The following is a 22,387-nucleotide window of genomic DNA, read 5'->3' on the forward strand; positions in this document are numbered from 1 at the left end:
TCCAGACTTAGGAACTGATCTTACCAGCTTGTCCATGCAGGCAGAGCCTATGGGGCTCTACATGAGCAAGATTCCCGCCTGCGCAGAGCAGACCTCAGGAGTGGGGCTCAAGTGCCTTAGGCAGTCTCCCAATGCCCCTGTGAGGCAGGTAAAGTAGCTCGATGATTAAAGAGAGGCACCGATTCAGTTGCTTGCCAAAGGCCAGACAAGGAGACAGTGGTAGAACTGAAGAGAGTGCTTGAGAGTCCTGCTCCCGGTGCTGTGCTTTAACCAAATGGCTCTGGAGGTATAATCACCCTAAGGCCGAGGGAGGCTCTCAAGGGCTGGAATGTTGGGCCATGTCTGCATTTCTAAGAAACATTTTTTTCCTAAGCTCTGACTCAAAGATGCAACTATCTGATGACTAGTCTGAATCCAGTATGTAACTAGTGAGTGGTCTAACTGCAGGTCCTAACAGACAGGGCATCACAAATAGCTTCCCCATCCTAATGGGCAGAGATGTGATGGAGACTGAACTTCCCCCTCATCTCTCCAGCACACAGAGCAGACTGGGGCACGTGAGGAAGCTTGTTCTGCTGGTCTCTACAGTGAATGTATTTCAGGGCTAAACAGAAGGCTTCAGGTTCCACTCCTCTGCATGTGGCACCTTTCCAAAGCAATCAGTAGATCTTATTTTTTAAAGATGATGTGCCCAGGAGTTTTAAAAATAGAGCTTGGGCCTTTTGATTCTGCGGTGTCTGAAAAAGGCTTGACAGGGTTTTGTTTAGGCTCGGACTTCGTTTTGTTTTTACTTTCAGGCAATGTCTAAACTATGCGCTGGGGGTATGATTCCCCTGCTCATGTACGCACATGCTAGCTCTCCTTGAACTAGCATGAGTATAAATAATAGTGAAGCCGCAGCAGTGCGGGTAGCAGAAGGGGAACCATGGCTGAGCCATATGCGTCTGTACTAAGCACAGCTCGGCTATGCCTCCTTTGCTACCACAGCTAAGCTGCTGTTTATACTTGTGCTTGCTCCATGAGAGCTGGCGTCAGCGTGAGTACACGAGCAGGGGCACAACACCCCTACCTCGTAATATAGACGTAGCCTTAGAAATATCGGGACTCTCAAAGCTGCTCTTCCCTTGTTTTGCTGGTGGACCTCTTGGGGAGGGGTGTGGGTGTGAGAGTGAGTGAGTGCATCTGTACCGTGAGTTCTTTCACTTGAGAGGGGCGGGGCTGCTCAATCCGTGACAGATATTTCCTCCAGAATGTATGTTAGTCATTGAAGTAAAGCAGGCACGAACAGAAACTAGCAAACCAGTGCGTTAAGCAGTCTGACTAACAATCCCTTGCCCCCTCAGCTGTTGTGGTGTGCTCATTTCACTGTCATTCATTCATGACATTCAGGACCGATGAAACCTGAATTTCTAACACAAAAAACCCCCATTGCACATGGGGGGAGACAACTGTCTGTCCGGCCTTCTTTAGCCCTCAAAAGGAAACCTAAGCAAGGGATATAAGCACAATTTCCCGCCCTTCATGCAGGTCCCCTTTAAAGCAGGCTGTGTCTTGACAGTAAATGTAAATGCTGGGTGTGTCTTGCTAGCATTTGCCCAGCAGGGGGAGATGTACTAGAAGAGAACAAAGCATAGCAAGGGCAAAATAACACATGCTGCTGCTAAATGCTAGCAGAGAAAAGTGATCGCTAGGGCCAAAGAAGACGACAGGCAATGAATGGAACAAAAGTGAGCAGTGAGGTTAGGAAGTGATGCGTAGTTAGTCAGGGGAATAATCCCAAATGCACGAGGACAGGGCAGTTTCTCTCTCCTGTTGGACTATAATAGAGGACAAATGGCCCTAGACTGTATAACTGTCTAATGATCTGAATTAAATGATAAATTTAACTTCTGTAGCCTAGCTCATAACAAATTCATCCCTGTGTCTGTTTCTCTCTGTACGCAGGCTGAAAAACTAGCAGTGCTATGAAGATGGTACTATTAACTATTTTAAAACAAAGCCCTTAGAAACTCAGTCCTTAAACTAGCTCAGATTTGCCAGTGAAACAAAGAACCGAATGAAGTGTCTGGGGAAGTCTTGTAACAATGCCACTTAATACAAGGTACTTAAACTAACAGGGCAATCTAAGGGATTGGATGCTGATTCAGCTGCATAAGGAAAATGGAAATATAGTAAATTATACTGGCATGGCTACAGAGCTAACTGCCCCCTTGGCCCTGCTCCACACATGCTCTACTCACCCCAGTATTTCTCATCAGTTGGGGCAGCCATGAGGGGCTTGTCCCCCTGCAGAACAGGCCTTAGCCAAGCAATGCCTTTTGTAAATGAGGGGTCCCCAACTTTTGCTAGGTATGAACCCTCAAACCTTCCCCTGAGTTGAGTTCCATTCTCTGCCCCTCCCCTGAGTGGGGTCAGGATCCCCTCTGGCAACACCCCAGCTCCCCCATTGAGGGGTGGCTGTGGACTAGCCCTTTGACCGCCTGGGCTTGCACCCTGCATGGAGGCTGTGGGGCCCCTTTGTTCCATATCTGCTGAGTAGAGGTGAGCCGTGCTTCCTCCCCCATCTGACTCAAGGACGTTTCTATTGGGGATCTGGCTGTATTTTTCTCTTGGGGTGCAGCAGGATAGGTGCACAGATTGCTGAAGTATGAATTCAGTCACATGTGCATTTAACCTCCCCTTTGGGGCTATATCCTCCTGATTAGTCTGCTGCATTGGAGGGCCAGCATCCCAGCCCTCCTCTGGCCTGAATATCAATATGCTCACCTGCCAGGGCTCCATGTCAGTGGCTGAGCCCTGGGTAGTTGGCCTGTTGGTGTTCTGATCCCTGGCAGCTAGAACACCTCAGATCTCTGGTCTGTTTCCTCCCACCTCAGTCCAGTGTTGGTCCTTGGTTCCTTTCCAGAGCGTCAGAATACACTGGATTAACTGATGTGGTCCGCTCTTGAGAGTTGAGCTGCCTGTCTGCATAACTCCGCCTGCTGACTTTTCTTGAGTTGCTTGTAACCCATCCTTCATGTCCATCTTTTCCCTATTCTCTTCCTGGAAAAGAATATAGGGCTGGTTTTCTCTTTTCTTTTTCTTCTGCAGTATTTGCTTTCACTGCTCTTGGCACTTCACCACTGTCCCCATCTCACTGTTGCCTCCAAATATGTCCCAGTTACGACACTAACTACACTTCTGACCACTCCTGGGGTCCCTTGAAACACCCCCACACACACACCCCCAATGCAAGGTCTTGGGCCTTTAGCCATCTGGAATCACACAATTCTCTCACACTCAGAACGGCCCCTGGGTTGCAGTATATCAACAGAAATTATCTCAGCAGGTCTGACTTCGGTTCAGACCCTGCAGTTTTGTTCCCTCTAGAGCTAGGATGATAGTATCCAGAAATGAAACAGCCCCCTTAGAGCAAAGTATTTATTTAGAACAAAAGCGTTTCAGAGAAAACAGACCTTGAAACAATCAACCAGGCTATATGCATGAGTGCCTTTCCCTAAGGCTTATCCTTCCCTGGATCTAGGATCCAATGCTTTCCAACTCCTCCAGAGTCTCTCCCCATCAGCTGGTCTCTCCCTGGGCAGCACCCAATTGACCTCATTTGTCCCAAGGAAGGTTTTTTAACTGTTTCCTTTTCTTTTGATGTCCAGTCTCCCAGCCTGGCAAAACAACTGTCACTTTGGCCTGGAGTCTGAAAGTAGGCCATTGTCAATCATGTGTGTGCTGGGGTGTTCTCATTTGGGGAGCCATTTCCTTGCCTTCCTGTTTGTTCTTCCCAGACCATCTATTAAGTGAGATCAATGCATTTATACAGGCAAGTCTTACTACCCACTATGCAATAACTTCACTGACCAGGTCACCTGCAGTGTTCATCAGATTATTACATCTCAGTATGCTTAGATTATTACGTGGCAGCTCCTCATCCATCTCAAATACCCACCTTTGCTTATGGGATCAGATTCAGTTAAAACTTCCTTGTCTCTCTAATTATAAACTGTTCAATTACAAAATAAACAACACTGTAGTGGTATTCATCACTGTACCTACTGGATAGCAGATGCATACATAGTTACATACAATACACACAATAAACCAGCTTAGTTCTGGCTTTGGTAAAAGACTTACCAAAGAAAAGTACGTAAGATGCTATCAATAACCATTTTAGAAATTTCATTGTAAAGGGTTGATGTATTATAGATACTTGTATCTTGGTGAACAAGCAGATATTACTCAAATTAGGTTTGTATTATTACTATCATAATGACTCTTAACTCTGGATGTGCATGATGGGCTAAATCTTCCAGTGCTTCACTGGGAGTTTTGACTGTAAATGAACTGCCGGATTTGGGAACATAAGTCATGCCCAGGGCACGGCCTAGGAAAGAGCCAGGAACAAAATGGTAAAATGTCACATGTTGTGACACTTGCATCTGAGATCAAAAGGATTTCACAGCTTCTCATGTGCAAAATGATCCTTGGGGTAGTTTCTCACGAAAAAAGATACTGTTTTAATCCTCCATTTTAATGTCTGCTTAAGGAGTGATTTATCCATGGCAGGGTTTACCTAAAGCCTCCATTGTTAATGCTAAATCTCTCCCTTCGTTATAACCGCTAATAAATATTTGATGGTGAAATTCACAAATTAGGTGACTGGGGCACAATAGATAACTTAGTTATTTCTCACCCTTGGGGGCAGAAATGTCAGATTGATGGAACCTATCCTGAACAGATGGCTGCTTGTCTCAGCTCAATTTGTGAGGGAGGGAATATAACCCACTATCCAGTATTATCAGGCTTTCCATCCATTCATCTGATGTTATTTGCATTTTATTTTTCTTTTCTCAAAGGAGATGGAGGACCAGGATTTCCTGATTTAACATGCAAGACCTGCTGCCCTGAGCCTTGCACATGCAGTGGTTAGGCAGTTGGTGGTGCCAGTCAGGTCCTGAATCACAAAGAAGGAAAGAGGTAGGTTTTACAGGCTGTGACAAATTTCTCTCCTCTTGGGCTTAGAGCCTAAGCAAAGGGAGAGGAGTAGCCTTCACTGATGAACCAGTGTGTCAGTTATTGAGTGGCTGTCACTGCAGAACTGTTGGGAAGCCATCAATAGAGGTTGCTATGCTACCACCACTAGTAAGAGTCAGAGGAGGAAGGGTGTGCAAATAAAAGGACAATAATAGTAAGTGTTGATATCAACAGGGAGCTGGGATAAGCACCTGCCTCAGCCTGGTGCATAAAAGCAAAAGCCCTTAAAGAAACCATCAGAAAACTTGGGGCCAAATGTAAGTTTCATGTTTAAAAAAAAAAAAAAAAGTTATAAAACATGCTTTTAAATTTAAGAAGAAACTCTTATGATTGGACTTACGGTTTTTCTATTCCCCTGTAGCCAAGTATTGCAGCATTGTGCTAATGCATGAGAACCAGAAAGCAAAAGTTGAGTCTATGTGCACCATCCAACTTGAAGGTTGATTAAAAAGTCAAGCAAATATTTAAAACTGTTTTGGTTGTTAACTAAAAGTAGTGCTGGTAATATAGATAAGAATTTTAAAAAAATCTTCTGAATACACCTAATGGGTATATATCACATTGGCAAGAGAGATAATTTGACTTGCTAATTGACGAAGTCTTGTTCTTTTAGAGCAAACTTTAGCTTTTCTCATGAGTTCAATGTGTAATTTGTCTGTTTTACTTGGCTGACTTATCAGGCAACTATCACTGCAGTAATAACTTTCAACTTTCTTCACATGTTTAAAGACATGATTGTCTTAATAAATTAACAGCAGCAGGGTTTCCTCTTTCTAGATACACGGTAAATCTTAGTTACTGTTCCATCTAGTTTAATCCTGTACATTCATTTCTCTAGGCTCCAGAAGCCATCTCTTGTTTGAAAGGCTAGAGAGGTGGTTGTGGCAACATGTTAATAACAGATTTCAAATTTATGATCTGACATGCATGCCTTGTACACCTGAAGCCTGATTTTTCTCATTGTCCTGCACCTTGGGTCGTCAATTATATTGTGCAAAATGGGTGTGAAATGTACCAAGTTAGCATGGTATTGTTTGTAAAGGATGTAGGGCAATTGAGAACCAGGCCCTTAAACTCTCTAGTTAATTGGAGCAAATGACAATTCCCTTGTCTGCCTGGAGAAATTTACCAGCATTACTACTGGTTTAATTATACCTGTATACATCCCAGTGTGGACAGCCCAGAATATCAGTGGCCTTTTCTTCTGTATAAGAAAAACCGATAAAGGGCCACTGTTGTTCTGGATAAGAGTGTCCACGTGGGAAGTCATTGTGTTGGTATAGTATTGCTGGTAAATTTCCTCACATAGACCAGCCCCTTTGTACAAGGAATGCAGAATTAGGCCTTAGACCTACAGAGAAAATAATCTGAGGCCATACGAGAGAGGTGCGTTCGTTTAACTAGATTGACTTAAAAATTGGTTCTGTTAGCACGTTCAGCTGCGTTATTTGGAGACACTGGCCTGTCTGGAACTACGGATCAGCAAAATTCTAATTCATGTAAATAAAACCTGCTTTGCAGCTAGCTTTTTCTCCCCTAGGAGGATTCAGAGTTGTCTCCCTGTAAGCCTTCTAGTTTTAGGGTTTACATAAGCTAAATCAAAGTAAGGTAAGGATTAAACTGATTTAAGTGCATCTGCATTAGGGGTTAGCACCAACAAAACTGATTTTTAAACTGATTTAGTTACTCCAGATGAGGCCCAAACCCACATGTAAGTGAGAGATTATTTTGGCTGGTGTTTTATGGTGGTCTCTCCCCCTGCCCCCCATTATAGTTAAATCAGACCAGTTTCAGTTAGGGGGGCTTGAACAGAAGATCTGTTATGTCAATGGGGCTCATATCCTGTCTGCTATGGAACCACAGAGGCTGTACCATTTGGATCCCCCATCCTAAATTCTGCCCTGGAGGTGGCCTTTTTTACAGCAGATTGAAAATATCATCCTGAGGTCAGCTTTTGTCAAGGAACAAAGCAGAAATTTAAATGGATTCAGTCGTTCTCAGCCTATCCTAATTATGCAGATGCACACAGAAAATAGAAATACCCTCCATGCTTCAGGAATTGGCTGGCAACCAAAATGTTACCCTGGGGGAAGAAAACGGAATTGAAATGTCGTCTTCAGACATAATGTTCTTACTTTAATGAGCAAGGGGGGAAAAAATCCCACTAGCCGCTTGGTGTTTTCATCCTATCTCTACTGCAGGTGGAGGCAGAGGGCACTTCTCTGCGCTTGAGCTCTTTGCTGTCTCGATTGTGGGTATAACATACACAGATTGCTCTGCCTGGAAATACTTCATCTCTCCCCCCCTCCCCCTTCTTCCCCCCACTTCTCTTGCTTTTTTGTGATGTCACGTTATAAAATGATCGATTCATTTTGTGGTTGCCATGGTGATGTTTGCTATGCTCGTGTTCAGATCCACCACATTTGCAGCAGTCATTCACTGGAATGAGTCAGAGAATGTGAGTTGGAGGCCAAAGCCTGTGTCGGTGAGCAGCTAGCTGAAGCGCACAGACAGTGGCTGTGTTTGCTTATGCAGGGAGTCACTTGAGCACCAGGTGATTAAGGAGACTGCAAAGATTCAGGCAGAAAAGGCCAAAAGTGCAGTTACCTCCAGTAAGTTAATAGTACAGGTAAAATACCCTGCTACAGCGCTTTCCACCCAAGGGTCTTCAAGCACTCAGCTGTACATCCCTATGGGAGATGGGGCAAAACAGGGCCAGGGAAGGTTGGGACGTGCCCCAGGTCTCTCAGATGGTCTGTGGCATAGCTGGAAGTAGAATACTGATCTTACTGCATCTGAGGAAGTGAGCTGTAGCTCACGAAAGCTTATGCTCTAATAAATTGGTTAGTCTCTAAGGTGCCACAAGTACTCCTTTTCTTTTTGCGAATACTGATCTTGTGACTCCCAGTACTGTCCTTCAGCCACAAGGCTACAGCTTGCAGTATCCCTGCTGCAAGAAAGAACAGGAAGCGGGAGAAGTGTGGTGCATGGAGAAATCTGTCAGTCAGGCCTTGATCCTTCATGGAGAGCCAGGCAGGTGGAATACCTGTGAAGTCAGTCAGGGAAGAGGGATAGCTCAGTGGTTTGAGCATTGGCCTGCTAAACCTAGGGTTGTGAGCTCAATCCTTGAGGGGGCCATTTAGGGATCGGGGGCAAAAATTGGGGATTGGTCCTGCTTTGAGCAGGGGGTTTGACTAGATGATCTCCTGAGGTCCCTTCCAACCCTGATATTCTGTTAATCAAAGCCTCTGCAGGAGTGCTGGCCTCTGGCTGCCTAGTTCTCAATGCAGGATGAGGTGGTGACTTGGCACCCGATTTGCCTTCAAATTTTGGCTTCTCGTCTCTAATCTTTCCCTGCCCTGTAGTTAAAATTAATAAATCAAGGGGGGGAGGAGGGGCTATTCTGACTTACTCAAAAGAAAAACTGTTCTTGTTTTTAAACTGTGGCTTAACCTGATACTCACGAAAGTGTGGGAGCTAATAACATGGGTTAGGGGAAGGCTTATCTGGAGTAGATGCTGTCATGGAATGTGGGGGAGTCAGGGCCCTGCGCCCCCCACTTCCTGAGATTCACCATGACTCTGTCAGTCAATAAAACAGAAGGTTTATTAGATGACAGGAACACAGTCCAAAACAGATCTTGTAGATACAGAGAACAGGACCCCGCAGTCAGGTCCATATTGGGGGTGGGTAGGGAGCCAGGAGCCCAGACCCGGGTTCTGGGCCTCCCTCCGTTTCCCCAGCCAGCTCCAAACTGAAACCCCTGCAGCAGTATCCCCCCGGCTCCTCCTCCTCCAGCCTTTGTCCAGTTTCCTGGGCAGAAGGTGTCACCTGGCCCCAACCCCCTCCTGGGCTCAGGTAATGTGCTCAAGTATCATCCCTCAAGTGAAGTCACACCCTTATATCCCACCACCATTTAGTATTAATGCAGACAGTAAACTAGTAAAACTCCCATGCAACATTACCAGGTTAATACTCTCTACTCTGTCACAGGTGCCATTCTGTCTGTCTTCATGTATACATGAGCACCATCACTTTTGCTGTATAAAAGAGAGACTCCAAAACAAAGCGGGGGGAAAAAAGAAAAGAAAAGCACAAGCAGGATCCAACCACCAAGACTAAACATGTAGAGACAGCGATAAATGGAGAAGTAGGCTAAAAAAAGACCTCGGACTATTCCATATTTGGCCTCATTAGATGAATGTGCAGTGACCAAAAGACATTCAGATAAGCACCTGAATGCATATCTCAAATGAACCTGAGGATATTGACTTGTTCTCTATTTGGTACAGACCTGCCATTGTACAGTGCCATAAACACTTACAGAGATGCGGTGGGCGAGGTAATAATTTCTGTTGGTGAAAGAGAGAAGCTGTGGAGCTACACAGAGCTCTTCTTTAGGTCTCCTATATGTTTAAAGTACTTTATAAATGGTTGTTGATGAAAACTCAGATGCAGTGAACCCAGAAGCTTTGCAGACATTTTTAGTTCCAAAACAAGTTACTTACCCAGAATGGAGGGGTCACAACTGACAATCAGGGCCAGACCCCGTTGTCCCAGTGCAGGCACAATTCTCAATCATTTCCATGGCAGTTTTGCCTGTATAAACCTCAGACTGTGCCATCTTGTTTATAACTGAGCAAAACTCTTGCTATTTTTTTGCTGTGAAGTCTCCCCCAGTGAAGAGAATCCATCTATTCCATTGCACTTCAGTAGGGGTTAAAGTTATAAGCACCTCAATAGTCTTCAAACATTGGTGTCACTGCTTAGGGAGTGTTACAAATGCATCTTTTCATGGGCCTTTCCCTCAACCTCTTTATATATAATCTGGCTGTTTAAAGATGGGGAATGGCAGAGCCATTGAGTTAAAAGATTTAGCTTCAGAATTGTATTTGTTGTTGGAGGTGTTCAGATCTGCAATATAATGTTTTTAAATACAGAGCAATATCTAAGTGTCCTATAACTAAGAAGGCTCTTGTACTACTCTGGACATAGACTTATCAGCCTTAGCTTGTCCTAGTCACTCAGTGACTAATGTTGCAAGTTAACATTTTCCTGTGGCAATAGATGTAACAGTGAAGGGCTCAGCCAGCAACAGGCTGTCTATTGCAGTAAAGGAATCTGCAAGCACCTTATAAAGGATGAATATTCTGTCTTAGTGAATTAATGTGGTGGAGAGATGGCTTCAGAGTTTTCTTTGGTCTCCTGTGAGGCAGTGTAACAGATACAGCGTGGTTCCAGTAGGACAGGTAAACTTCCTTACGTCATGCTGCCACTGAGACTGCACTTCGTGTTGGAAGGATCCACCTCTAGGGGTTCATTCTCTGAGATTCATTCAGTCCTTTTAGCTCAGACTGCCCATAAGGAAGAGTCAGTGCTGCTTTTGTGATGACAACATTCATCGAGTGGAAGCTGAGCTGACCCCACCAAACCCAGCAGACCATCAAACAGCTGTCATATGGTTACTGCTAATCACTACTGGCCAGGGCTGAATTCGGACCCATCAAGTTAAGGTGTAAGGTTCTATCCAGTTACCCATCCCTGGAGCCAAGCCTGCCCTTCAGAGGAAAATACGTTGTTCAGTATTATATAACATGATCTGAAACACTGCAGCTCGTCTTAGAGATCCTGCAGCAGCTAGGGCAGCTGCTGCTAAATACAGTAGTGTTTTTCGTTAGGGTGTTCTCCCTTTTATGTACTATCAAAAGATTTATTATATTAATAAATGGCCCAGAGCAAGAGAAGGCTCAAATTCATTCTGAGGTCTTGCTTCTGTTTATAAGCCACTTGAGCTAAACTTGCACACATTATGAAATTTATTGTTTCCCTGGAGTGAGCTCTAGTCTTATGTTCGTGCTCCAGGGCCATTTGTTATCTACTATCTTATTCTCTGCTTAGGGAGTAATGGCATAATGTAGAAATGGAACCCCATTCTTAGAAATACTATATTGCATACATATCCCAGGCCATTATAGAAACTGATTACAAATGTAACAAATGTCTCGGTCAAATAAATCATCCATGTATCTTAGAGCATGTGCTTTCCCAAGATATGCCTGGAAAATTCTGTCTTCATTTATCCCACAATGAGACTGGAACACAGTGGCCCCAGTTTTGTTCCCATGCTAACACCCACCTCTGTACAGAATTCTCCAGTGAATGCAAAACATTTAAGTGAAAATAAATGTGGTACAAGCTTTAGAAAGATGTTGGTAGGAGTCCACTCTTTCTAAAGGTAATATTTTAGTGCAGTTTAGACCATTGTTGCTGAGAATACCAGGTATAGACATCTGAAGCATGAGTGGGGTATGTGTTGTTTAACTGGAACTGAAATGTGCCAATGTCCTGAGACTTATACACCTCTGTCCACAAAAGAGGTACTCCTAAATTGGCATGAAGATGCTGCTATGTATATCAAAAAATGCCAATTGTTATAATATGCCACCCAGAATGGAATGGACCTGAGCATGTGGGGGTGTAGCACTTCAATTAGATATTTTTCTTATTCATTTTTCTATCCTTCCATTAATCATTGCATTCCAATAATATTTAAATAGTATAAAAGTTGGGAATAGTCATTTACAATAGGGTGGAATTTTACTTTTCAAGGTATCTTTCAGGAAACTAGTGCTCTGTAAGAAAACTATTTTTGTTTTTAAATATTGTGACAGGGTCGGGCCAGATGGCTACAGGAGAGTAATAGAAGGCAGATATATTAGCCCCAGGTTAAGTAGGTCCCTTTTCACTGGGTAAGGTAACAGGGAAGGTTCCAGAACAATCAGGAACCTTCTGGAGACAATTAAGACAGACAGACTGATTGGCTGGAGGTGTTCTAATCAAGAAGCTGCTAGAATCAATTAAGGCAGGCTAATCAGGGCACCTGGGTTTAAAAATGAGTTTACTTCAGTTTGTGGTGCGTGTGTAAGGAGCTGGGAGTGAGAACACGGACTGTTGGAGGACTGAGGAGTACAAGCATTATCAGACACCAGGAGGAAGGTCCTATGGTGAGGATAAAGAAGGTATTGGGAGGAGGCCATGGGGAAGTAGCCCAGGGAGTTGTAGCTGTCGCTCAGCTGTTCCAGGAGGCACTCTAGACAGCTGCATTCCACAGGGCCCTGGGCTGGAACCCAGAGTAGAGGGCGGGTCCGGGTTCCCCCCAAACATCCCAACTCCTGGTCAGACACAAGAGGAGTTGACCTGGACTGTGGGTTCACGAAAACAGCCAAACCGAGGGCTGCCGTGAAGCTCCAAGGCGAGCAAATCTGCCAATAAGCACAAGACCCACCAAGGTAGAGGAGGAACTTTGTCACAATATATAGTAAATGTAAAACAAATGAATAATTCCCACCAAAAAGCCGTTGAAGTAGGGTGGGTTTTGTTTTGCCCATCTGAGAATTATCTGACTGTTTGATTTAATGTTTTTGATTAGATTGTGGCAACACCCAAAAAACTTTCCAAATGCCCTGTATCTCTGGGGCGGGACTGGAAAAACAAGAACAAAGGCAAAGATAGGATGCTAAAAAATATCTCTTATGGAAAACCAAACTAGTTTGTAAGTACTGTTGCACCATCATATTCCTGAAAAACATGATGTAACTCTGCAACTATAAGAAACACATGAACTGACTGTATGCAAGGTATTTTTATTTAATACTGTCCAATTTTAATAAAAAATTAAAACCCAAGGACTTCTTCACTAAAGCTCTAATTATTAAGAACTATCACAATTCTGAGTGAGGAAAAATTGCAAATTCTTCACATTTGGTAAATCAAATAGGAGAGATGGAAGAACTGGGAGGCTAAAGAAAAGAATTAGAGGAAAAATAGGAAAAGACAGCCTCCCTGCCAATAACTGATTCATTCATGTTGGTTAAGCTCTTTGAAGATAAGTGCTTAGTAGTAATATTACTTTGAGTAAGATGACTATCATACTGGGGCAATGAACAATAAATGGGTAAGTTGCCCCTTTCTGTAACATGTTGGTACTCAGCACCACGCTCTGTATTCACTTACAAGGGAAGTCATCTTCCCTGATTTTCGGTTAGAGTTAGCTTACAAGAGTAATGCTGGAGTGGGCCCATAGACTGCAACCTACAGACTGTTGGTGGGAAGTTCCACCAGGCTTAAAAACAGTGAAAATAGTTTTTTAAATAACAGTGCTACTAGGATAACACTCTGAAATACAACATATTTAAAGTGAGGGAAAATAGCATGTGCCCAGATAACTATATGGGTTGCATCAGTGTAGTTTCTGGGCTTTATGTACATTTTATATCTTAAATAATTATTAAATGGATTAGGATACACTTTATTTTGTCTGCATTATTAATAGAACATCTTCACTCTATTTTTTCTGCAAAAGAATCTGTTTGTTGCATGTGGCCTACTCTTATTTCCCCAATGCATAAAGAAAACACGCGATCATGTATTTCTGATGCGATATGGATCTGAAGCTCGGTAATCACTGACAATTGCATTACACTGTAGAAACTGTTCCTGTATTATTGATAATTGCACTATGACTGTTCCTGTATTACTAAGACTATTATTTTGATCTCTCTTCCTAAAGGATGGATACATAATGAACTGTCATGAGATAGGATTTTGTACATTGGGGAGAAAGACATTTAAAAACTGTCAAGGCAACAGCTGAATTAAAGCCCTGCCTAATTCCTTATTTCATATTCACATCATATGGGATTATCAAGTCCCATTTCTCAGTGTGCTGTCTTAAATACCATATTTTATTTATTTAAAATGTCCAGTAAGACAATATTACTGTATAATATTTTAATAGCTATTTTTTAACTTGATCAGGTATGTTTTAGAGTTATATTAAAACCTAATGGCATGATGATGGAAAAAATCTGTTGTTTTACTGACGCTCTCCCATGCCATCCATGACAGGATATAGGCAAGAACAATTGTGCAGAGATGAAGGCAGGGATACTGTTAAAACAACTTCCAGATAAAGCTAACTACCCTGGCATGCATAGGAGGATTGGCAGGTGGTCCCATAGAAATGCTAATGAGCCACACCAGCAGCAGACAGCTGATTCCCAGAAGGATGTGGGTTATAAATCAGATGGAAGGAAGGGAGAGCTGGAGTATGAGACACCAACGTGGTTGTTTCTTCTTTGCACTGTGGCCAAGCTGCCAGAAGCAAACCAACCTTTATACCATTTATAGCTTTGGTAGGGAAAACCTTGATATATTATGGACCATTTTTTGCGGGGGTTGGAGAGGAAAAACTTCCCTACTCAACCAGTGACTGGCTCTATTATTTTGGATTTCTTATCGTTCCTAATCCCTAAAATGGGGATAACACTTGCCTTTGGAGAAGTGTTTTGAGAGCTTCGTATAATAACCACACTTTATTAGCACTTTACAGCAGTAGCTGTTAAAGCTCTGAAAAGGTCAGGATTGTTCTCCCAATTTTACAGATGGGGAAATGGGCACAGAGAGGCAATGATCCTTCATGCAAGGTCACTGAATAGACCTGGTGGTGGAGCCAGGAGTAGAACCCAGGTGTCCCAAGTCCCAGTCCAGTGTTCTGTCCTCCAGGCAACATGGCCTCAATATAGCAATGAAACAAATCCTGAATGACAGCAGAGTGTTCTTATGAGATGGTAGGTTGTACGTGGTGCGGCTGCTACCTTTACTAGCCAGAGTTATCCAGTGTGACAAAATGCCCCAGTCACAAATCCTCCCTGCCCATTTTTGTGAATTTAGTGTTGGTGAAAGATGTGTGAGTGACAGCCCCAGCCCTTGGAATCTTCTGCTTATCCATAGAGCAGATGCTGGACAGACAGTGGCAGTATAAACTTTCCATGTCCTCTCCCACTGTAATACTCCATCTCTGATCTGAAGGGATCTGTTGTAGGTCTGAGAGAGTTTTAATACCCCATTGCCTGTTCAGTTCTTGGCCTCTGAGACTGCCAACAAAGGTGCCGCTAGTGGGTGGGGTCAGTTCATTCTGTCTCTGCAGCTGAATGATCTACGACGGCAATATTGAAGATCGTTGCAGTGTGGCAGAATACCAATGTGTTTCATTGTGAATTTACCTCTGTGTATCATTGGTCTGGTACAAGTTGGTATTTTTGCCCTTTAGGAGAGCCAAACTGGTTTGTGTTTAAAAAAAAAAAAAAAAGTAAAATTCCAAGCATTCTTCCAAAAAGGCAAGGAAATCAGGAGCATGGTTCTAGCTTTGCCATCTACAATATCACTGGGAAAGGTGCCATGTTTTGATACAAAGGTGGCACAGACTAGCTAATGATCTCAGAGTACTCCTGAAAAAATGAGTTACACAACAGTCCTCAGTGCATATGTACACTCACTCTGATGATAAATCAAGGAGAGCATCATAAAAGAAAAATGATTTCATATGAAAAAGCAATAAATTAACACTTTTCAGCAACTAAGTCTTAAAGTATTATAGCACAAGATGGGGCTAGGAGCAATTGGTATGTGAATAATAACAGTTTGCTACTACTTAATGCTGCAGAACACGGGATAGTCATTAACATTCTCATGGCAAAAGCAAACAAGTTTAACAACTCACTGATATCCCTCCCATTTTAAATACAGGCTTTTCATCACTTATGTGGTTTTGACGATGCCAGTGTTACTAGAACATCAGGCACTGTTGAGTGCCTGACAAGCCACTTAATCATCAGATCCAGAGCTTCTGCAAGCATCAGTTTTTGTTTCCATATTAGAACACAAGTTCCCTAAGTAAGGCAGTTACAAGATACTACCATGCAGGAAGAAGTCATAGTACATTTTGCATCAGGAGCAGAAGACAGCACAGGTAAAACTGCCTAGGCACTCAGAGCCCTACTGATTTCAACAGGGCTCCACATGAATGCAGGGATCTGTCCCTCAGATTGCAAGCTCTTCAGGACAAGCAATGGTATCTTTTTACTTGCCTTATGCTGCCTAAAAACTTACTGTAAAATAATAAAATGGTCATTTTAGTGCAAGAAGCCAAAACACTATTTACCACTCCAAATTTTTGTAAAGCAATGAGGTAACATTTTCTATCCCTGCTAGCAAAAGGCCTGTCACAACAGGGCATAATCAATAAATCACATGTGATTATTTTGCAGATCAAACTGTGTTTCTATATTCATGTCCAGACTGTAACAATGTTTGCATGATCTTGTTGGATTTTTCCAGTTCCTTGCTGCTAGTTTCATTTTTTAAATTCTCAATTCATAGTGACTGTAGGAGAAACCAAACTGCAATATAAGAATCAGCAGAAGACTCCATTTAACAGATATCTCTCCCCTCCATGGCTTTGTGATGGAAACTCACGCTCAAGTGAACAAACTGCCTTTCTGCTAAGAAATCTGCAGAACATGTCACCTAGTCACCATTATGAAAAAACAAAGTCACCTTTGACATTGACAGATCATGAGCTTATTGGTACATGGCACATCCAAATCAGAAAAATTATTCTAGATAAATAACCTGATAATTCCAGTAGTTCTCTGTGTTCCATAAGAGGCAAGAGACCTTGAACCTACAATTAGGTACCTGTTTTTACTTCAGTGGTTCATGTAGTTAGGTGTTTTCAGGTTCACTAGGTAAACCAAGGATCAAAACTTTCAGAAATGGACACCTTGGAAACATATCCTGACATTAACAAACACAAGTTATAATGATACTGTAAGAATATGTGGAGATGTTTGGGTATAGCAGGCCTGTCAGACCAGTGGCCAAGCTCTCTCTGACTGGGTTAGGTTCCAGCACAAGTCACCATTACAGCACTGATCCTGCAGTGGATCTACCAGAATGGATCCCTGAGCCCAGGCAAAACCCCAAAAGGTGCTAACAGTACTGATTGAAGGACTGGGGCCTTAGTTACAGATCACTTATGAAAATATACACAGGAGCAGAGGCACAAAATGATCAGTTCAACACTACTTATGAACCTATTTTAGCTTCCTGCTGGGCTTTGATACAATTATTGGCTATATTTTTTTAAACAAAACAATATTAGCAACACTAAATTCAAAAATCATGAGTCTGTTTCCAAAAACCATAAGGTGGGCTTAAGAATCATGATATTTAAAAAAATTTTTTTTTATTTGCATTTGGGTTTTTGAGCAGGTTGAAATCACATTTTGCAGCTTTTACTCGGCAGCCAAGAGGGCTACAACCATTTTTGTCCCTAGATAGGGAGCTAGGGCTTTAAGAAAAACATGAAATATTGATGGAGGGGGTGACAGGGCCTGGCTGCGACCTGAGCCACTTACTAGGCTGGACACATTAAGTTTTGGGACAGGAATTTCCCACAACCATCTTCCTTCTAGGTGCATCCACCACGGCAGTGCCCATACCGCCCCAATGCTACCAGCCCCTGCTTGGGGTGGGGATGCCAGGACCTGGGTCCCAAGGTCACCGCAGACACACCCACCCAAAGGCACCTGCTAGGGACCACCTATGTGCCTGGGAAGGACGGAGACCTGAGCCAGCTCCTGAGGCTCCACTGGCCTGGGGCACCTGGCAGATGCCCTGCCCTGATAACTCCACCCAGACCCCTCAGCAGGACGGCAGCATGCACAGCTCAGACTGGGCCTGAGCAGGTCTTTATATACAACTCCCCGCCCCTCTCATCACCAGGGGACCGTTGGTGGGGAAGACGAGGCAGCCAATGACAGGCTTTAGCCCTTGCGCCTGCGCAGCGCCCGAAAGGCGGGGCGGTTGCCCACGCGAGAGCTGGAGCGCGAGCGCAGGTCCCGCTCCCCTTTCTTCGAACGCGGGCGCGAGCCGCTCCCGCCCCCGCCCCCCTTCCTCGCTAGCAGGCGGCCGGCAGCGCGCGCGCGCGCCGTCTGGGGGACTCGGGGCTGAGAGCGAGAGCGGGCGCGCGCCAGCCAGCCAGCCCCGGGCCGACGGCGGCTCCTCCTCCCGTCCGCGCGAGCGGCGCACCGGGACCGGCCTTTCAGCCTCCCAGTCCCCGCCGCCCGCGCGCTCCGCCCGGGCCCGGGCATGAAGCTGCCGTAGCCCTGCGAGGTGAGCGGGGGGCGGCCGGGCCTACAGGCCGCGGGGGGCCGGGCCGAGGGCTCCATGGGGAGCAGCCTCCTGGCAGCAGGGTGGGTCGAAAGCCCCCCGGTCTCTCCGGCAGCCTCGGGCCGCCTTCCTCCTCCTCCTCGGCCGGCCGGCCGGCCCCTGAGAGGCTGGCGGCGGCATCTCCTCAGGGGGAGCAATCTCGGGGCCTGACTCGGTGCCCGGCCTGGGAAGGCGCCTGAGGTGCTGCCCCCCGCCCCCACCACAGCCCGGCAGGGATGCCCGGGGGCGGGCGGGCGGGCGGCGCGACCTGCCCCCGGCAGCAGCTTGGTACCTGCTCGTGTTGCCGGGGGGGACAGGGTGCCTGCGGCAGGCAGGAGCCGAAGGGGACCTTGTGAGAGGGCTGGAGGCTGAGCCTCAGCTTTTCTTTATCTGACCGGCTGTGATGGAGGTGGGATTTGTGCCTCTGCCTTGTTGGTTCGGGCTGGTAACAACTGCGAAGGGCGGTGGGGGTTTTTTTTTTAAGCAAAACTGAAATGCAGGGCTCAAAAGGAGAAGGTGGGCGTGCGTACGTGTCTTTCAGTCGTGGGTGAATTTTCAGTTGCCAAATAGATCGAGCAAATAAAAATCTTTCCGGGGTCTGAAGGCCTGTGTTGTTCAGTCTACCCTACACTATTGTGCCTGGTGCGATGCATTTGAATGATCTGTTCACGCAGCTAGTCTTTATGTGTGTGTTTTATTTTTGAAATGTAATGGAAACCATTGCATTGTTTTTGTTTTAGATGGTGGATGTTGATGTTTGTGCTGTTGGAGATAGCACCAGAAGAAAAATGGATGCCCTGACAGATAGTGCAGTTGAGATTGTCCCTTTGGAGCTCTATGATTCAGCCAGAGCAAAAATAGCTGCTAATCTACAATGGATCTGTGCTAAAGCCTATGGAATAGGTAAAATCACTTTCGTCGGGCAATCGTTCTTGTCTCTCTTTTTGCCCTTTTCATTTGCCCTGCCATCCCACAAGTAATTAAGTCAGTCTTAAATAACCTTTGCTTTCATTATCAGTAATGTGTCAAACCTATTTCCATGTAATAATCCAGTGTTTCATGATGCATCTAATAAGAATAAAACAAAGAATCAGAATAAACTGGTGTATCAGGAGATCTGACAGTGAACGCTATCTATTGTCACTATGAATGATTTGTACTTCCAAAATCTTATTGTTTTTAGTAAATAGGATTTTCCTAAACCGAGCTTTTTTGTTACCACCTGCAAACCTTTAGCTCCTATAGGCCTCAAAGGCTTTATCATGATTCCTTGTCTCGTCATCTTTGCAGATTGGTGCTAGGAACTTGATGCTGTTTTTTAGCAGATTGTCGTGTTAACTTAAAATTAAAATAAAAGAAGCTATGTCATTTATGAATCTGCCTGTAATGAGTAGCAGACTATTCCTTTTTTCCAAAAATGCGAACCAGTCTAATTTGAGTTACAAATGCATTTATCTACATTCTAGAATACAGGGGAGGAGGTAGCATGTGATAAAGGAAGGGGAGATACTTTTATAAACTGGTCTTTGTCAGAAACCGTTGAAAGCCAAAGTGTTTTCCTATGGCAATAATAAAGATTATGTTGGAACCTTGCAGTACTTTCATAGGCATCTGTATCTACTGATTTTTTGCATTGCAGTAGACGTGCTTGTATATTGTGAATTTTTGTTTGCTACCATTTGAACATAAATAACCATGCTGTATATAAACTTGATAGAATACTTGTCTTTAGACAAAACATATCAAAAAACATGCAAAATCTTGTTTTGGAAAATTAGATAGCCCTGTTAATCTAACTCTAATTTGCCAAACTCTAATATGCTTACTGGATTAACACTAGCTTATTTTGTGACAGGGCTGAGCAAAACAATACATTCCTGTAATTAAATATTTTAGACTATTTTCAACAAGAATATTGCTCTCTTTTAGTGTTTTCAGAACTGTCAATATTTTCTGTCACTTTTGCATTTTTCTACAATGAAGAGTAGAAAGGGGATAGTGATCTTGTTACTTTAAGATGTATTTTCCTTTCTACAGAGTGTGAAGTTATTGCATTTTATGAAAGGAGTAAAGGGTAAAATAACAATAGTATAATTATCTAAACAAAAAAATTCTGATGCAGCCTTTGGGGTTGTACATGTAATATAAATGTTGACTACTGCTACCAATATTAATAATTGGAGACTCATGAAAACTAAACAGGCATTGTCCTGCATGAATGTAATTCAAGTGCTTCAGTTGTTTGTAAAGCCTCATTAAAAACATTTTTAGTGAGTAGAAATAAAACATGCTTTGCAAGTTATAGAGGTTCATTGTTTATATTTTGGCTTTGTTTCAAAAGGCAGACCTAATCCTGCATTAGGATCCACTAGCATGTATCCTGTGGTGCAGAGGAAGGATGACTGACTGCCTCATGTTTACATTGGCATTAACCTCTGTGGGACTCCGTAGGCTCAGGGATCTGTGCTTATGCCTTAATCCTGCTTCAATTTGCTAAATTTGTAGCGTATACCAGATAGAGAACTAGCTGCTGTTCAATCAGTTGGCCTTTTCTACACTAAAAACTTTTCCAAAAATTCTCATTTTTATTAAAAACAATACAGCATTGCCAGTGATAGACATAGTGGGAACACTTGTATAGAGAAGACTCCTGTGGCTGCTGGCATTTTTTTCCCACTGTCATTTAGACCTGCTTGGATCAAATGTAAATAAGAGTTAAATGTCAGCAACAGCAGGAGCATTATTTTAACTAGGACTTTCATTGTTGCTACCATTGGTTGGCTTCAATCGGACTAGTTGCAGTGTGTAAAGTTAAGCACATGCATAAATATTTGTAGGAGCTGGACCTGCGTGAATTTTAGTTAGGTTTTGCTGTGGTCTCTCCACAATGTAATGAAAATTAAGATAATTTTTCACAGAATTATAACTTGCATTTAAAAGAAAAATTTGATGGTCTGAAATATAGCATGCAGAATCTTTGATCCAGGAACAAATGTGCTTTTTACAACACTTCTGTGGGAGGATTATTAAAAGTAGTAGTTTCAGGTGTGTCTCGTGTCTCTCTTAACTTAATATCCTTTAAAACTGAATATTTTCAGGCTACCCATCTATAATAGATCTGTCTCTTTTGGATTCTGCTATTACTCGGTGGATTTTTGAGGGGAGGTATAGACAGGTCAAGATAATTTCATTTGGATTTTTGTTATGCTGACCTGATTTGTGTATACAGTATATTTTACATCATTCAGAGCAGTTTTGGTCAATTTGGTAGAAGAAATACACAGTTTCCGTTTGTAGATTATAAACAGCATTTTTATGGTCCTGAAATCACTCAATAGACTTCCTTCATTTTTTTTTTTTTTTTTAATGAGTACTTAAGGAGAAGGTTTTTTCTGACTTTTTCTGATCTTGCATATGCTTATTCAGGTGCTGAATTTTAATCACATGAGTCAAGTTTAAATACATGCTTAAATTTTTGCAGGATTGAAAATTTAAATTGGATTCCAATACTGATCATGTAATTTGTCAGCAGTATGCTCACAAATATCAATTTTAGTTTTTATTTTCCAATATATATTGCATTGTGTGTGTATGAAGTGATTCTCGTCATCTAACTTTGCGGTGCTTATCAAAAATGATACTTACAAAAGAAGAAAATAACTTTTGGGGGCATGACAGATAATTTGGAGTTCAACTGCACCTTTGTACCTCAGCACTGAAGTACACATGGATCCTAGATTACACCCTCTCATGAAAAGGGGGCGTGATTTCATGATGTACCCCCTCTGGAGTTCGCTTTTCACTGTTCCCCTTCAATGGAGGTGTTTGAGTGGCCACAGATCATAGCAGCCTAGGCACTACACTAATACTACTACTAATAGGAGCCTCATTCTCCCCAACTCCATGCACCTGGAGCACTTGTGGAGAAAGGGCTATTCTTTCTGCAGAGGAAGGAGTTGAGCTGTGCGGATTGTCTCTGCATTGCTGTCCCTCCTGTTTCTGACAGCATGTCTCCTAGCTGCATCCCACAGTGAAATTTGGAAACAGCAGGGGATGGGGCTGTGGAGGGTAGCATTTCTCCTGTTCCAGTTGTCCCTGTTCTCTCTACCCTCCTCACAATTTGGGAGTCCTGTCTGAAAGAAGCCAGGGTGTGGGTACAATAGTTTAGTAGTTCTCTGAAGAAATTCAGAGGTCTGTGTATGAATGTCTAGATGATTTCTGACAACAGTCCTAAAGGATACCTTATTTAGGTGTAATTCAGTGGATCAAGGATGAAGTTTGACCTGAACTGAGCATCCTTTTTGTCAGC

At 43.4% G+C, this 22,387-nt stretch overlaps 1 protein-coding gene across 3 annotated transcripts in view; it reads left to right on the forward strand.

The window, feature by feature from the left end:
* The window catches only part of CAMSAP1 (calmodulin regulated spectrin associated protein 1), a 78,846-nt gene that overhangs the window by 14,710 nt on the left and 41,749 nt on the right, over positions 1-22,387 (forward strand). For 2 of the 3 annotated variants that reach the window (XM_084650152.1, XM_084650151.1), the window contains 2 exons: positions 4,848-4,968; positions 18,819-18,981. In XM_084650152.1, coding sequence (XP_084506278.1) covers positions 4,909-4,968; positions 18,819-18,981 — 223 coding nt within the window. In that variant the 5' untranslated portion in view covers positions 4,848-4,908. Of the gene's footprint in view, positions 1-4,847; positions 4,969-17,766; positions 18,043-18,818; positions 18,982-22,387 lie in introns of those variants that run through there. The other variant, XM_084650153.1, reaches the window with a different exon arrangement.

Source organism: Lepidochelys olivacea (assembly GCF_965140295.1).
Source record: "Lepidochelys olivacea isolate rLepOli2 genome assembly, chromosome: 16".
Taxonomy (NCBI): domain Eukaryota; kingdom Metazoa; phylum Chordata; order Testudines; family Cheloniidae; genus Lepidochelys; species Lepidochelys olivacea.